Source organism: Euleptes europaea, chromosome 18 (assembly GCF_029931775.1).
Source record: "Euleptes europaea isolate rEulEur1 chromosome 18, rEulEur1.hap1, whole genome shotgun sequence".
Taxonomy (NCBI): domain Eukaryota; kingdom Metazoa; phylum Chordata; class Lepidosauria; order Squamata; family Sphaerodactylidae; genus Euleptes; species Euleptes europaea.
In genome coordinates, this window is record NC_079329.1 from 1615123 (window position 1) to 1633027 (window position 17905).

The following is a 17905-nucleotide window of genomic DNA, read 5'->3' on the forward strand; positions in this document are numbered from 1 at the left end:
CGGGTGTCCGTAACTGCTTCGCCCAAGACTAGATCACTGTCCTGCCTTCCCCTCAGTTCAAGCCCATGAAGTGTGCACCCACACAACCCCTGGTTTGGCTCCAAGTGCCAACGAAAGAAGCTGAGCCCAAGGTCAGCACGTTGACCACAGTAACCAACGTGCACTGGGGCTCCAGAGCAGCTTTCCCCTTCGGCCCTCGATTCTCAGCCGCCACTGCACCCACAGCACCTCAGCTGGGGAGGAGGTAGAGATAGAGACCGGGCTACCCTTGCTGCCCAGTTCCAACCCCTTGAAGTCATTCCCCTGCTTCCCTGAACACCAACCGTTCCACCCCTCTGCTCCCCCCCCCAGGGTAATGACACCACCCCAAACTGTACAGCTGGCTCAACTCTTATCTCCCCAACGACTCCCAAGGGAAGCTAGGGAATAAAGGACCCCTGTGTGCAGCACCCTGGGCGTTTAATACATGCACTCCTGGATATTAGCTTTCAATGCCCCCCCTTTTCCCCACACCCAGTTCAAGGCTGTAACCTCTCAGTATTTGGTCTGTCCCCCACAAGGAGTCAAATCCTTAGCCCAGTCCAGGGGAACAGGACAAGCTTCATCTGCCAACTCATGAAAAGTTAAACCAGACTATCTAAGAAGCCCTTATCAGACAAGGGGGGGATCTCTGTTTATCCAGAAAGTAAGGTCAAAAAGAGGGGAAAAAAACCAGAGAAGGAAGCTCTTTTGTACAGGGAGCTCGGTCTTTAAAATGAGAAACGCAGCCTCGTCTCAAAGTGTCCGTCGCACTCCGGGGTGCGTCTGGCTTGTTTCACCCCCTTTCTTGCCCATCTGCCCCCAAAGCAGTTGGAGTCAGGCCAACGGTGCTGGTGCCCCCCTCCCCCCAATATCTCTGTCAGTCTCCACCCTGCCGGTCAAGAACCAGCAGGTGTGCCAGGGGAGGGCACAGGCGGAGGTGGAAGCAGGCGCCCGCAGGCTCACGCGAGGGGAGGTCAGCTTGCGCCAAGACCCGGTCCCAGCCGCTGCGCTGAGTCCAAATACGGTCGCCAGAGTCCAAGTGGTGAGGATGGGGGGGCGGGCACGTTGGCGGGATAAGGCAGAGGTCGTGGGCCAAACCCTGAAGAAAGGAGGAGCCGCTGTCACCAAAGGCGATGCTGGTGGAGGTTCCGACTAAGCACTGACCGGACATCCGCTGTGAACCTACAGCAAGGGAGAAAGAGTGAGCGACGCTCTCACGTGACCATCCTCATATAACCCTCCTCTCTCCCCCTTCATAGGGCTCCAGTTTGCTAACCACCTGGTACCAAAAAGGAGAGGCACAAAACTGTGGAACTCCCTCAGCAGGGAGAGTCATTTGTCTCCCCTCTACTGGTGTCTTTCGCCAGCAGGTGAACATTTTAATTCTGTTTCATCTGGCACACCCCCAAGAATGGTTACCGGCCCTCCTCCTGGTGTTTTTGTTTGTTTGTGATTTTAATTTAATTCTTGTATAATTTTAATTGTATTTATAATGGCTCTCGCCTGATCAGGCGGAAAGGTGGAATTAAAGTGTCTCAAATAAATACCAAACAAGAAGCCATGGGCAAAAGCTCAGCAGGACAACAGAAGACTGATGGATTTTATGTCTTGAAGTCCTGAAACTGCACCTTATCAGCTTCCTTCTGGTGAACAAGAGGGGCAAGCAAGTCTCTGTACAAGAGTGTCTTTGCCCCTGGAGACTGAAAATGATTTTTGTTTAACCGTACAATCCTAAATGCAAAAGGGAATACCAGACTAGGGCTGTTACCGCACTTGTATTCCCAGCGATGTATTAAGGGTTTGAAAACGTTTTAAAAAATACTGTTCGCACTTTCTATGTATTCCCACCGATGTATTAAGAGTTTGAAAACGTTATAAAAATACTGTTCGCACTTTGTTTGGCCCCTTTAGCTGTGAAGACTATTTCCAACCATTTATAAGCCGTAGTATCCAAAAACCGTTTTAAAGCGGTGTTTTTTATAACATTTTCAAACTCTTAATACATCGCTGGGAATACAAAGTGCGGTAACCCCCTAGAATAAAAATCCAGTTGTGAAATTTGATATCCAATAGAAAAGATGCGTGGGGGAGCAACGAGAGGGCACACGGATCTGGGAGAGCAAGACTGAAATCCCCACACAGCCATGAAGCTGTGACCTTTTAAATTATTATTTTAAAAAAATTCCGCCTGATCAGGGTGCACAAGGTGGAGCACATAAAAACATGTGCACAATTAAAATATACTGTAAAATGATAGAATAATTAAATAAAAGAATAAACAACACTAGAAGGAGGGCCAATTACTGCTACTGGGGGGGTATAGCAGATGAAACAAAAAAGTCTTCACCTGCTGGCAAAAGATGCCGACAAAGGGAGGCAGACAAATCTCCCTGGGGAGGGAGTTCCAAAATTTAGGTGCCATGATGGAGAAAGGCCCTTTGTTGGATCGCCACCTGTCTAGCTTCAGAGGGCGGAGCAATGGCAGCTCGGCCTCTGAAGATGACTGGACTAGTCATTCTCTTCCTCAGAGTAAGCCGCCTCACAGGGTTGTTGGGAGGACGAAAGAAGGGAGGAATGCATACATGACTGTGAGCCCCTTGCCAGAAGGGCGGGACAAAAAGAGAGGTGGCAAACAGGTCAGTGGCATGCGCTCTCGCTTCTTCTCCCGGCACCGTGCACAGACAAGCCTGCCCCAGTGGCACCATCCCCTCCAGGCCAGCCCTCTTCCTCCCAAGCCCCAGGGAGATTTACCTCAAGGCATCAAGCATCGGGAGCAGATTGAGGAGGGCCGTGTCGCTGGGGTCGCTGAACCAGGACTTGATGGGGATCGCATTATCTGCCGAAGAACACACTGGAGTCAACCGTCGCTTTGGTTTTTTTTAAAAAAAACCTGGCCTTGTTCTCACTGAGGGATGCACCACTTTAGGGGGAGCTCCCCACCCCCGGATGCTCCACCACACAGCACATTTACTCGCAGCACAGAGAATGTCCCTGTCCCCAGAAAACAGCATAGCACAAATGAAGCAAGGACTGACTCTCAACCCTGGAGCCAAGCCCATGGGCAAAGCAGGGGAGCTGCTCCTGCCGACTAGGAGATGATGCAGAAGACCTCTGCCTGAGACCCACTGACAGTCTGAATAGACATGACTGACCTTGACAGACTCAAGGCTTCCTTTGTGGAGGGGGCCGTGGCTCCGTGGCAGAGCATCTGCTTGGCATGCAGAAGGCCCCGGGTTCAATCCCTGGCAGCTCCAGTTCAAACGAGGGTCTGGCAGTACATGATGTGAATGATCTCTGCTACAGACCCGGGAGAGCCACTGGCAGTCTGTGTAGGCAATTCTGCCTTCGGTAGACAGGTGGTCTGATTCAGTACAAGGCAGCTTCATGTATTCATGTGACATGGGGAGGCATTAGGGTTTCAGAAGAGATTCTGGTACAAATCTACACTCAGTTATACATTTCCCTTGAGCAAATTCACTCAGCCTACCCCACCTTCACAGGGCCGGTGTAAAGATAAAAATGGGATATGCGCCAGCCTCTTTGTAGGAAGGTTGCAATGCAAACGCAGGAGGGAGATGTGGCTTAGGTAAGGAGGCTACAGGCAGGCCTTGCAGCGCAGGGATGAGGGAAACGTGCTGATCCGGCTCCCTCACACCCCTTCAGGGAAGAAGAGGGGCTGTGGCTCAGTGGAAGAGCATCTACTTGGCTTGCAGAAGGTCCCAGGTTCAATCCCCGGCATCTCCACTTAAAGGGAGTAGGCAAGTAGGTGATGTGAAAGAGCCCCTGGAGAGCAGCTGCCAGTCTGAGTAGACAATACTGACTGATGGACCAAAGGTCAGATTCAGTATAAGGCAGCTTGATGTGTGATCAAGAAGAGTTGTTTTTTATATGCCAACTTTCTCTACCACTTAAAAAAGAATCAACCTCGCTTACAATTGCCTTCCCTTCCCCTCCCCACAACAGACACCATGTGAGGTAGGTGGGGCTGAGAGAGTGTGACTAGCCCAAGGTCACCCAGCTGGCCTCATGTGCAGGAGTGGGGAAACCAACCCGGTTCACCAGATTAGCGTCCACTATTCATGTGGAGGAGTGGGGAATCAAACCTGGTTCTCCAGAGTAGGGTCCATTGCTCCAAATAACCACTCTTAACCACTACACCACACTGGAGGCTGCCATGACAAGTTCTGTTCAAGGCTATAGCTGTATTAGCAGAGATGGATGGATGAAAGAGAAAGAGAGAAGTTCAGCCCTACCTGGATGGCTCCTATACGCTCCCGGTGAGTTGTCCAAGATGACTATGCTGGACAGGTCATTATGTACGACCGATAGGTCTTTGATATAACTGCCCAGCTCCAAAGTGCAGTGCTGGAGAGAGGAGAGAAGCAGTCATGGGTCAGCCCTCTATTAAACGGACCCCTCTCTCCCCACCCCGGCTATCCTTACCCTAGGGCAGTGGTTCCCAACCTTTTTTTGACCAGGGACCACTAGGACTTTTTTGTTTGGTGCAGGGACCACAAGGTTCCAAATAAAAATTCCAAGAATTTGAAAATAAACTTTAATCATAACTGTTAGTTAAACATTAAACTAAGAATAATATTTGAATATATTTTTTATAATAGAGAACTTTTAATTGAAAATATTAATTTATTATGGGTTTATAACTTTGTTTCGCGGACCTTAATTTAGTTCTCGCGGACCCCTGGGGTCCCCGGACCCCCGGTTGGGAACCAGTGCCCTAGGGCGACACCTCCCAGGACCCCAAGGAAAAAGGGACCAGGGGTGGCAAGCGTCATGGGCTGCAGCAGGAGGGCCTCGCCCATGGGAAGCAACCTGTGCAGCCTGACCAGGAACAGCCACTGAAGAGGGCCCAGCTGCTGCTCGGCTCCCCAAAGAAAGCAAAGAAAGCAGGCAAGGATCATGACAGAACCTTCCCTCCAGTCATCTGGGATGACAAGGAATCCTTTCTCCCCCCTCTCTGACTCCCAGTCACGGGGTGGGGTGGGGGGCACAAGACCTACCTGTCTGTAGTATCTCCTCTTTAAGATGCTCTTATTATTGTCTAGCTTGTCGGACACAGCCGAGCCATAGATTTCCATGCTGGCTGTGAAGACCACTAGCTCATACCACTGGCTTACCTGGGAAAGGGGAAGGAAGCAGAGCGAGAGAGCAGACGAGTCAGCAGCAGCTACGGCTACGGGCACAGCCCAACGAGCCAAAATAGAAGGCTCAGATCAGGCCCCAGCCCCACATCCTTGTTCGATGCCTCGAAAAACAGTTCTGTTTGTTAAGATCCCCCAACACACTCCCATCAGCAACACTTCACCCTCCCCCAGGCCCCGTCAACGGTTTAAGCCAGAGGTTACCAACCTGGGGGCGGGGGCGTAGAGCTATCGCAAGGGGTTCTGGGAATTCACTGACATTTTGATCTTTTGTTATCATTATGTATTTTCTCATTCAATGGATACTAGTATAACTATAGTATAACCAGCATGGTGTAGTGGTTAAGAGCAGTGGTTTGGAGTGGTGGACTCTGATCTGGAGAACCGGGTTTGATTCCCCACCCTCCACATGAGTGGTGGACTCTAATCTGGTGTACTGGTTTCCCCACTCCTACACATGAAGCCAGCTGGGTGACCTTGGGCTAGCCACAGCTCTCTTAGAGCTCTCTCAGCCCCACCTACCTCACAGGGTGTCTATTGTGGGGAAGGGAAGGGGATTGTAAGCCGGTTTGAGTCTCCCTTAAGTGGTAGAGAAAGTTGGCATATAAAAACCAACTCTTCTTCTATCACGTGGGGGGGAGGAGTCTGCAAAACTTTTTTTAATGTTAAAAAGGGGTCCTCATACCCAGGCAGGCTTGAAGCCACATCCTTCGAGCTTCCCCCAAGAATCTGAGAGCGAGACTGAGCAAGCCAGGGCCCATTGCTTATTTTCTTCTATTAAAACAACAAGAAGAGACGGCACTAGCATCTCTAGGGAAGTCCATACCCTCTGTGCTGGGAGCTCTTTTCCTGCTAATCCGAGGTGTGCCCAACAGGTGGGGAAGCTGTGACTACTCACTGGTAAGGAATGTGGACTCTGCATATGTTCAGAGGTCCTTCTGATGTCACGAGTGCCAGGGCACAGCCCCGGGGATAAGTCATGCCTCTGAATGCCGTGTGCTCTGGCCCACCCACTCGCTCCCCCGGCCGCAAGCTCCCCACATCCTGCACCAACGGCAGCTTTTGGGCAGCCCACAGAGAGGCCACGTGACACCACGCTAACCTCAAGGTTCGAAAGGGCAGGACGGAGGCTGAGCTAGAACTGCTGCCAGGTAAGAAGTGTGCGAGTAGGTGAAAGGAACTGGTCTATTTTGGCTCCCCTTCTGGCTGGAGAGTGACAGATGCCATATGTAATAAATCTTGTACTCATGACCACTGCAGGCTCCAGAAACACATTTCAGCTCAGGGCTTGACAAAATCAATCCAGCGTGGTGTAGTGGTCGAGAGCGGTGGACTCTAAGCTGGAGAACCTGGTTTGATTCCCCACTCCTCCACATGAGCAGCAGAGGCTAATCTGGTGAACTGGGTTTGTTTCCCCGCTCCTCCACATAAAGCCAGCTGGGTGACCCTAGGCTAGTCACAGCTCTCTCAGCCCCACCTACCTCCCAGGGTGTCTGTTGGGAGGGGAAGGGAAGGTGATTGTAAGCCAGTTTGAGTTTCCCTTAAGTGGTAGAGAAAGGCGTCATATAAAAACCAACTCTTCTTCTAAGTGGGGTCGGGGGGTGGGGAGAAGAGGGTAAACAAACTTAGCAGGAGCTGAAGGGTTAAGACTGTACTGCACATAGGAGGGCCGGCAGACACCAAGGAGACCCCGCAGACTGGCAGATCCAGCCGGGCGAGGGCTTAAGTGCCGCTCTTTACCCTCGACCCAGGCAGGGCCAAGCCTCATCCTTGCCTCAGAGACCAGACGAGCTGGTTCTAGGCGTTTGCATCACCTGAAAGGGATCTCGGGCTCATGGCTGTGGCAGAGGTGGTTGGGCCATCATTCTCACTCTCCTCCCGGACACCTACCCAAAGACTCAGCCCTACTCTGCCCACAAACTTAAGAGCTTATTCTAAGCATCCCAAGCACCAAAGACCTCCTTGGCTTTGTTGGGGCTGGTTGAAAGCTGGTTGCTTGTAAGGAGAAGAGTTGGTTTTTATATGCCTATTTTCTCTACCTTTCAAAGAGAATCAAACCGGCTTACAATCGCCTTCCCCTCCCCTCCCCACAACAGACACCCTGTGAGGTAGGTGAGGCTGAGAGAGCTCCGAGATAACTGTGACTAGCCCAAGGTCACCCAACTGTCTTCATGTGTAGGAGTGGGGAAACTAACCCGGTTCACCAGATTGGTCTGCTCGCTGCTCATGTGGAGGAGAGGGAAATCAAACCTGGTTCTCCAGATTAGTGTCCACTGCTATTAACCAATATACCATGCTGGGAACAGATAGGGCAAGAAACAGAGGCAGACCTGTCTTCCCCATTTCCCATACTTCCTTCTGAGCCCACATCAACTTTCTTGTATTCAAGGCTGGCTTCCAAAGCTGAAGCAGGAGAATCAGCCACCCCTGCCCCGGCAATGCTAGCAACAGCCAGGTTGTGGTCCCTGGTGGGTTTCTCCTTGGTGAGGTGTGAATGAATGGCCTGAGGCACTTATAAAAGGAGTCCTCGAGACCATCTAGCCCAACCTGCTGCTCGATACAGGGAGCCCAAAGCTTGACTATCCCTGGCAGATCGGTGTCCACACTCAACGTGCAGAGTTCCAGCAAGGGACAGCCCCTAACTGGTTCCTTAGTTAAACTGCTCTTGCCCTTAGGAAGTTTCTCCTAATGTTTTGCTGCAATCCTCCCTCCTGCAACTCAAGCCCACTGGATCTAGCCAGAGAACGGGGCTCAGCCCTCTTCCATGTGACATGCTGTATCTGAAGAGCACGTCCACGTCTCCCCGAAAGCTTTCTCTTCTCAGGCAAAACATATCAGCTCCTTCAAGCTCCAGTCATATGACTTCTTTTCCAGACTTCCAACCATCATCGCCCCCGAGGGGGGAAGTTGGCCGAGAAGGCACTGAGCAGATGCCGTCACACCTCTTTTACATGTCATGGGTACCATGTGAGGCAAGCAACCCAACTCTGAATCCTGGATCATGGGAGACAGACCCTCCATTCCCCCTCAAATATACACACACATACCCTAAGAAGGTACTGTTGGCTTACCACTTCTAGAAAAAAGTCCACATGTGGCCTCTTATGTACAAAAAAGCGGACCGGGTGCTTGTCTATGACAACCTAGAAAAGAGAGGCAAGGGGGAGACACGTTTAGCAGAAGCCTGGCCAGACCTTGAACCACATGTCGTGTCTTGACAAGAGCATGTTTGCCCCCGGGCTACAAGCCATCCTCTTCTGAGCCAGAACAGGAGTGGCCAAGAGCACCCACATACAGGGTATAGAGAAGCCCCAGGATTCAGGAGTGTCCTCTGATGCCTGGTGGCGGCAAGAGATTGTTGGGCTGAGAGGTACCTTCAGTGGAAGGCTTGACAGGAAAATCAGGGGCACCTCTGCCGAGATTCTGCAGCCCCATTATACCAGGGGTAGGCTACGTGCTTTTCCTTCTTTGAAGAGCCTGGAATCCCAAGCAGTGCCTCTCCCCCCACTTCCCTGACATTGCAATGGGCCAATCTAACCCGCCCCATATAAGTGCAATCTTGAAGCACGCTTGGTCAAAGGGACAAACTCTGACTGTTACAGATTCAGAAGGTTTTTTAATACTGCACAGACAGATGTGACAGAAAAATGGTTTATCAAATAGAGCCTCGAAACACATGAAGCTGCTTTCTACTGAATTGGGCCATTAGTCCATCAAAGTCAGTATTGTCTACTCAGACTGGCAGTGGCTCTCCAGGGTCTCAGGCAGAGGTCTTTCACATCACCTACCTGCCTAGTCCCTTTAACTGGAGATACCGGGGATTGAACCTGGGACCTTCTGCATGCCAAGCAGAGGCTCTACCACTGAGCCACGGCCCCTCCCTGCTGCTCTATCCCAGGCCATTCCCACCCGCCTCCACATACCAGTTGGGCCTCCGCTGTCCAGATATGCCCTCTTGCCCCACTGCTGCTTGCCTTTTGTGGTGTGGGGTGTGTCTCACCTTAAGGATGAAGTCGGGGGGCGTGCCGGGCCTCACTGTGGGCCTCAGGACCCCGTCGTGATGCGAGTGGATGAGCGTCTCATCCAGGTCTAGGACGAGAATCTTTCTCTTCACCTGATCTACCAAGGAAGGAGGGAGAAAACGGAAGCAGACAGGGTCAGAGTCAGCCCAGATGCTCCCACCTGTTTGCCGTCCTCTCTGTAGGGCCCTCATAATATTCTACACAATCCCAGGAGGAAATGGAAAAAAAAAAAACCACCCCCATCTTGGTAAGGACCACACTTACTGAGCCGTTCCCGCGAGACTTTGGAAAGGGGAAGGATATCGTAGCGCACTGTCTGATACTGGATCACCTGCCAGAAGGAAAAGAAAGTATTCTAAGTGTTTGCTAAATGTGGCAACGCAAGATAACACAGCTATGAATGTTTGCATGCAGAGTGCTCCCCCACCCCCGCCCGACAATTCATACATGGAATAACAGGAAACACAAATATATATAGGATCAGTGGCAGAGGAAGAGTGAGACTTTGGTGGTTAAAAGTGCTGTCAAGTCGCAGCCGACTTATGGTGACCTCATAGGGTTTTCAAGGGAAGAGATGTTCAGAGGTGGTTTGCCATTGCCTGCCTCTGCAAGCAAACCCTGGTCTTCCTTAGTGGTCTCTCATCCAAGTACTAACCAGAGCCAACCCTGTTTAGCTTCCAAGGTCTGATGAGACAGGGCTAGCCTGGTGCATCCAAGTCAGGACTGTGAGACTTTAAAGGTAAAGGTGGACCCGGTCATTACTGACCCATGGGGTGACGTCACATCCCGACATTTACTAGGCAGGCTGTGTTTACAGGGTGGTTTGCCAGTGCCTTCCCCAGTCCTCTACACTTTACCCCCAGGCAAGCTGGGTACTCATTTTACTGACCTCGGGCGGATGGAAGGCTGAGTCAACCTTCAGCCAGCTAGCTGAACCCGACTTCTGTCGGGATCGAACTCAGGTCGCGAGCAGAACTTTTGACTGCAGTACTGCAGCTTACCACTCTGCGCCACTTTGGGGCTCACTTGTGAGACTTTAGGGCACCCCAAAGCCCTGAAGTCACACACTTTTAAGGAAGAAAAAGAGCCTGTGAACCAAGTGATACAGAAAATGGGGTGGAGGAGAGACAGCTCTCATTGGGACAGGTCACAGCCACTCCTGTGTCCCGCCTGCACAGTGTGCACGGAGTTCCCTCCATGGCCCTTCTGTCAAGCAGCACCCGTTACCCTGCCTTTACCCTGACCTGGAAGGCCCAGGCTAGACTGTTCTCGTCAGATCTCGGAAGCTAAGCAGGGTCGGCCCTGGCTGGTACTCAAACCCCCAAGGGAGTTCAGCATTGCTACGCAGAGGCAGGCAACGGCAAACCACTTCCAAACATCTCTTCCCTTGAAAATCCTACGGAGCCGCCATAAATGAGCTGCAACTTGACAGCACTTTCCACACTATTAGAGGCTTGCCTACCTTGATGGTTCTGGTTAACCTGGCCTCGTCAGATCTCAGAAGCTAAGCAGGGTGGGCCCTGGTTTGTGCTTTGATGGGAGGCCACCAAGGAAGTCCAGGGTTGCTACGCAGAGGCAGGCAATGGCAAACCACCTGCCAACGTCTCTTGCCTTGAAAACCCTAAGGGGCCACCATAAATCAGCCGCAACTTGACAGCGCTTTCCACCACCGCTCGAAGTAAGGGACCGGGGATCAGGCCTTCTGAGCACTGGGGCAAAAACCAAAGAGGCATCACAGTTCCACCACCGTCAAAGTGGGTGTGAAAAGCACACAGGAGGGAAGAAAATGAAGAAGAAAAAGAGTTGGTTTTTATATGCCGACTTTCTCTACCATTTAAGGAAGAATCAAACCGGCTCACAATCACCTTCCCCTCCCAACAACAGACACCCTGCGAGGCAGGTGGGACTGAGAGCGTGACTAGCCCAAGGTCACCCAGCTGGCTTCGTGTGTAAGAGTGGGGAAACAAATCCAGTTCACCAGATTAGCATCCGCCGCTCACATGGAGGAGTGGGGAATCAAACCCAGTTCTCCAGATTAGGGTCCACCACTCCAAACCACCGCTTTTAACCACACCACCATGCAGGCTCTCTCCTAAGGAAGCACACACATTTTCTAAATAAATAAACCAATTAAATACTTGACCACTGAATTTACAGAGTTTGAAGGGGCAAGGCAGGAACTACCCTAGAGTACAGCATTTTTGAACTCTAGGATGCACAGAGCCCCTGCCGGAAAAGAGCTTGTGAGACCCTCCAAACACCTGGGAAGGAGCCAGGGCACCTGCTGGCCACAGCCCTTTGCCAAGAGCCTGGAAGTCAGCAGCTCCCATTGGGCAGAAGGGACCAATGGGGCACCTCTGCAGGAGGCAGCTCCTTATCTCTCCTTTATCCTCCGCCCCAAAGCTATTCCTGACCTCCACCTGCTGCCTTTCTTCAAACAGCCCTGCCCCTTGGCAGCAAGGGCAGCAGAGTGGGTATGGATCCGGTGACTGTGCAGCAGCGGCCCCTCAAGTGCCCCCGGCATGCACCTGCACGGTCGACACCTCTCACCACTCTTCCAAATTTAGCCAGCCCATCCTCCCTGATCCTGGGATCGGCTTCCGGTCTCTGGCGGCCAGCCCATATTCTGAGCGCAAAGTGCTGAGGCCAATCTGCAGATGGAAGGAGGCTTCTGTACCTTTAACTCTCTTGAGTGTTAGGACATGGTAGGGTCATAGTGGGGATTTGAACCCAGAGCATAAGTATATCTCATGGAAAGTATTTCTCATGAGCCTGCACAGACCCATCAAGATACCTTGACTTCACAGCCCCCCTCCTCTTTTTTTGCTGTCCAGCCACAGCTGACGTACAGTGACTTCACCGCTGACCGTGGGCCAGTCACACACTCTCCGCTTGTCCTACCTCACACTGTGGTTGCCGTGAGGATAAAAACAGAGGAGAGGAGAAGGATGTAAGCCACTCTGGGTCTCCATTGGGGAGAAAGGCGGGAGATAAATGAAGTAAATCAATCAGTCAATCAAAATTACTTATGCAGGTGGTTTGCCATTGCCTGCCTCTGTGCAGCGACCCTGGTATTCCTTGGTGGTCTCCCATCCAAACACTAACCAGGGCCCACCTTGCTTAGCTTCCAAAATTCGACAAGATCAGGCTAGCCAGGGCCATCCCGCCCAAGGGTAGAATTCAAGCCAGCTTGCAATGAATTCCCAGGTGGTCTCCCATTCTGTCTAAACCCTGAACAGACACAGACCTGCTTAAATTTCAGCAAGGCCACGCTGCTGCATGCCCTCAGGAGTACTTCTTTAGGGCCTGCATGCCCAAGGACACCTTGCCTGAGGCACGTGGAGGGAAGGACACACTTCTACTTAGGAGGAACTTAAGAGACAAACAAGATTTTGGGGGTATGAGCATTCAAAAATCAGATATCTGACAAAGGGTGCTTTGACTCTTGAAAGCTTATACCCCAAAAACCTCTAAGGTGCTACCGGACTTCAATGTAGCTCTTCTACAGTAGACCAACACAGCTACCTTCTCAAGCTATCCTATTGCAGGGTTTTCTCCACCCAAGTACTCAACCCAGCTGCTGAGACCCCTAGAAATTCTATAACATGGACCATGAAAGTGAAAAGTCTGAAGGGATAGGTGAAAAGCCAACATTTTATACATTGCAGGGCGCTTTCAGTCTATGGGGGAAATGGGAGACAAGCCTGAGACAGTCTGGGGTCGAAATGCAGATGTTTCAAATGGCTTCCCTGCCATGACCCTCCTACTCCTAGGTGAAAGCACTGTTATTTGGGTGCGGTGGAACACAGGCAGGATGGTGCTGCTGCAGTCGTCTTGCTTGTGGCTTCCTAAAGGCACCTGGTTGGCCACTGTGAGAACAGACTCTTGACTTGATGGGCCTTGGTCTGATCCAGCAGGGCCTTTCTTATGTTCTTATTCTCGGAACCAGCCTTACCAATGGACTCGCAGGACCATGGCCAGGCAGAGTCTCTTTCACCTGTGCTTGGTTTGGATGCTTCAGCCACTGCTGGCCTAGACACCTGGCCCTATGCTTTGTGACCTCTGGCCTGGACTACTGGGGCACATTCTACACGGGGCTGCCCTTAAAGGTGACCCAGAAGCTTCAAGGAGTGTGGAGCGCAGTTGCTTTACTCAGAAGGCTGAGCTGCTATGTATGAGTTTACACTAGCTTCAGAGTTCACGACAAGGTGCTGGTCCCCATCTTTAAAGCCCTTCATGAACTGGGACAGGCCCTCCCCATAGCAACTTCTGTGCCAGCTACGCACCAACACCCCTTCCTCACCCAGGGCACTTGTTCTGCCCCTGCCCATTTCTAGATATTGTGCAATCCTAAGAAAAAAATCTCAGTACACTGCCACAACTTTCCTTTCAAATATATACTTTCCTTTCAAATATATATTTTTGAAAGGAAAGTTGTGGCAGTGTACTGAGATTTTTTTCTTAGGATTGCACAATTTTATATCAGTACACCTATTTATATAGTCATTTCTAGATATTGGCATCCGGCACCCCCTGGTCCACCCAGAGATGGTCCACAAAGCATCAACAATATGGCCTTTTCACAAGGCCTGCAAGGACTATTGTTTTTTTCCAGCAAGCTTTTCCTTAGGGGACATGAATAAAACCAAAATATATGGCTAGTAGTTAGCTAATGGGGCTTGATGTCATTGGAGTTTTGTGATTGGATACACAGGCGTGTTTTAGGCGTGTTTATGTGGTATATGGCTACTTTTTTCCTAAGCACCTTTTGCTATATGTGGTGGAAAGCGCCATTAAGTAGCAGCCGACCTATGAAAACCCTGTAGAGTCTTCAAGGTGAGAGATGAACAGAAGTGATGTGCCCTTGCCTGCCTCTGCATAGCGACCCCAGCCTTCCTGGGTGGTCTCCTATCCAAATACAAACCAGGGCCAACCCTCCTTTGCTTCCAACATCTAACGAGATTTGTCTAGCCTGGGCCTAGGAGAGGATTATTTTTTTAAAGTCCAAATCTAGTATTTTTCTGACAAGAGATTCACGTGACTTGCTTTCTTTGGAAATTCTTTGGCTAAGTACCGGTATGTGCTGCACTTTATGGACATCATGTAGCCTACGGTCATGTTTATAAATCATTCACAAAAGACATAATAAAATATATAATAAAGAAACTGAGCAACCCAGCAGCCCTGTATTCCCGAAGAGGGTCTCATTTGTAAATAGCTGGGAAACCTCAGAAGAATTCACTTCAAGGATGACTGCCTTTCTACCACTGCCCCCAGGCAAACAGCGCATGACACACACCCCCTCCCTTCTTTGCCTGGTCAAGGGAGAAGCTCAGCCATGAGCCCCTTGGACACCTCTGGACTGAGCCTATACAAGGAGCCAAGCAGTGCAGGCCAGACAAAGACTCCCAGCTCACCCAAGATTCCTCAGGACGCCCAATGCAAGCTTTGGCAGGGCAGCTTGGGAAGTGGGGAAATCCATGGTCATCACACAAGGGCCCCACAAAGAGGGGACACTTAACAGCCTCCAGTCTATCAAACTGCAGCTCTTTTGCCCCAGGAAGCAACTGGGAACGCTGCAGCATAACGCAACCCACTGCTTGCCCAACTTCCTCCAAAACTTCCCCTGTCAGTAGCCTCAGGGTGAAGAAGACGCTGCAGCCTGAGCGAGGAGCCAGGGCTCTGCTAGAGCTGGAAGTCAGCAAGTGAGAAATGCACACCAGCAAGGGCACTTTGACATCTCTGGGCTCACATCGCTGGCCTCAGTGCTGCTGCTGTTATCTCAACAGCAAGTATTTTAAGCGCTTCTACAATCTCTCCTAGGGCAGCTGTCTCAGGACCGGAAAGGGACCAAAGGTGGCTTTGGCTCTCGGCTTGGAAGCTAATTTGCTCCACTGATTCATGAGACCAGTGGTCCCCAAAGCAAAGAAACCACTCAGTTGCATGCCCCACACACATTTCTGATCTCCATGAAGCGCAAGGTAGAGAATTTGGGGTGGGGGAAGGAGACAGAACAAGACACTGTGCAGTAAGTTAACGGTTGAGCCCAATGACCAGAAAAGAAGTTCACTCGTCAGTGGGGCTTGGATCATATTTTCCTGACAGTGGTGCCTTTCCAGGAGGCACTTTTAGCAAGCACCCCTACCTCACACCACACAGCAGGTCTTCTACCAAGAGCTTTATTACCGCCCCGCCCCCCGCCATGCACAGCACAGCCAGTCTCTACTAGTCCCATTTTACAGAGAAGGAAACTCAGGCATGTGGCTAGGACGGTCAAGACAACAGCAGAGGAAGGAAGGCTTGGAAACACCGGCCATCGAAATCCTGCCTGATCCCATAACTGCACTTCCTGCTCTAACATGAGGAGAAACAACCCTGGGGTCACTTTCTCCAGCACCTTTGGAAAGTAAACCAAGCACTACTGAAGAGCTTCAAACACATTTTCACCATTCTATACGGACTGTCTGTCTCACACTGTTGTACAGGCAAAAGAATGACCAACAATCCCAGGCCCACTCGCACTTTGGATCTCCAAGGAAACCCAGGCATCCTGGCTGCCTCTCTCAAACCCCACCTCCCCCATGCCAGGGGAAAACATCTTGCCTCTTGCACCACTGAAATACCACTGCAACGAAAGTAAAGAGACAAAGAGCAGCTCTTGTGCTTTGAGGAGATGCTGTCGGTTTAAATCACATTAAATCCAGCAATTTGTGCCAATAAGTTAAATGAGACAGCTTAAACCAGGACCAACAAACAGGCCCTTTTGTACTCCTGCTGCACCACAGTGTAGGTCTCCAATGGATTTCCCTTCCTTTGGCTTCCAATTCACATGAAGTAGAAAGGTGAAACAGAAACTGCCTGGAGTGTAGAAGAGGAGGAAGTGGAGGCTTACATAAAATAGGTGATTTAATTTAACATCCTCTCAAGCTTAACAGACACATTTTCATTGAGATGTACCATTGCCAATCTCTCCCTCCCTCCACCTCAGCTAAGTGCATTTGAGAGGAAGAGACTGTGCAGAATCTCTGGTGTTTTCCTGAATTGCACAATATTAACTGGAAGGTGCTCAAGCCACAACCTAAAGGGAAGTTACCCTCCTCTTCCCTGGCTTAGGTTTTTAATGAAGATCTTTCCCTCCTCGGGCTAAAGGCCCATCTGTCACCCTTCAGTCTCTCAAGTGGGAGCCACAAGTTGGCACGCTGGGCCACAGCGGATGCCCAAGAGGTTGCTCATGCCAGACTGTGCGAAAGTTGGCTACTTGGCCAGCAAAAGGAGCAGGGTTGGAAGCGCATCCAGAGTTAACCGGTCCACCACTCCTTTCGAAGAGAGGACAAGGGCGACCCGAGGCAGGAACACAAACCCCAAGGCAAGATCAGAGAAGTTGTTGCGGGAAAAGAGCCCATGAAAGGCCACCGCCTTGTCGGGGGAGGCGCAGGAGGTAATACTGCAGGGCAGCCCCGGCTGCTCCCTTAGAACCTAAGAAAGGCCCGGCTGGACCAGACCCAGGCCCATCAAGTCCAGCAGTCTGTTCACACACAGTGGCCAACCAGGTGCCTCTAGGAAGCCCCCAAACAAGACGACGGCAGCAGCCCCGTCCTGCCTGTGCTCCACAGCACCTAATATAACAGGCATGCTCCTCTGAGACTGGAGAAAATAGGTGTGCATCGTGACTAGTATCCATTTTTACTAGTAGCCCTCTCCTCCATGAACGTGTCCACTTCCCTCTTAGAGATGCTGCAGGAAAGGCGAAGCGAGCTTTCTCCGGAGCTGCAGGGGAGCTGGCAACGAAGCCCGCCGTCCCGCTTCCGCCCGGAGGGGAGGGGGAGTCCGCGGCCTTGGGGGTCGCCCCTGTCTGCCGCCTCGCCGCCGCCCCCCTTTCCCGACCACGGGTTTCCGCCACGGAGCTGAGCGGCAGCAGGCGCAGCCCCCCTCCGCCCCCCGCCCCGCGGGCAGGTACTCACGGTGCGGGCCTGGCGGCGCAGGAGGTAAAGCAGGAAGCCCCAGAGCTTGGCGGCGAAGGCGAGGAAGGCGCGGAGGCCGAGCAGGCACTGGGAGCGCATCATCCCGCCGGCGGGCCCCGCCGCGCCCCCGGCCCGGCCCAGCTCCGCCAGGGCGGAGGGGGGGAGGAGGACGCGGGGAGGGGGGGAGGAGGAGGGGGCGCCGAGGCGGGCGAGGGGCGCCGCAGACCCACCGGCCGCCCTCCGGCCGGCCTCAGCCCGTGCCTGCGGGCTCCGCCATGCGCGCTGCCTGCGACGGCCGCTGTCGGTCGCTACCGGCCCCGGAGGAACCGCTCCCCCCCCCCACCTGCCGACTCTGGGCTCTTCTTGAAGCCACTTCCGGGACAACCGACCAGGGCGGCGGGGACTGCTTCCGGAGCGGTAAAAGGGACGTCCAATGAGAAGCCGAGGACGGCGCGGCCACGGCGGCTCTGGAGTGGGAGGAGGGAGGGAAAACAGCGCGGGGTGGTGCGCATGCGCGGGCTATTGGAGCCGGCTGGGAGAAGGTAAACCGACGCGAGGCAGAAGAAGGAGGTGCGCATGCGCCGCGTTCCCGGTTTGGGCTTGCATTTTTACGCATGCGTTTCACGCTCGACGACTGCCACAACAGAAAGGCGAGTGACCACGCATGCCGAAAGAGGCGAGGGGTGAAAAGGCGCATGCGTTCAAGCGCCGAGGAAGCGAAATAGAAGCTCAGCGGAGATTC

The 17905-nt window shown here is 52.2% G+C and overlaps 2 protein-coding genes across 2 annotated transcripts in view; one reads left to right on the forward strand and one right to left on the reverse strand.

Moving 5' to 3' along the window:
• GPS2 (G protein pathway suppressor 2) overlaps window positions 1–17905 on the forward strand; it is a 138620-nt gene that overhangs the window by 63877 nt on the left and 56838 nt on the right. The gene's annotated exons all lie outside the window — the stretch shown is intronic.
• Window positions 1024–17323, reverse strand: CTDNEP1 (CTD nuclear envelope phosphatase 1). Its single transcript, XM_056863529.1, has 8 exons — window positions 17164–17323; window positions 9467–9533; window positions 9181–9299; window positions 8252–8323; window positions 5040–5156; window positions 4275–4386; window positions 2773–2857; window positions 1024–1203 (listed from the first exon to the last, which is right to left on the reverse strand). The coding sequence occupies exons 1-8, from the start codon at window positions 17263–17265 to the stop codon at window positions 1143–1145; spliced, it is 735 nt and encodes a 244-aa protein (XP_056719507.1). The 5' UTR covers window positions 17266–17323; the 3' UTR covers window positions 1024–1142.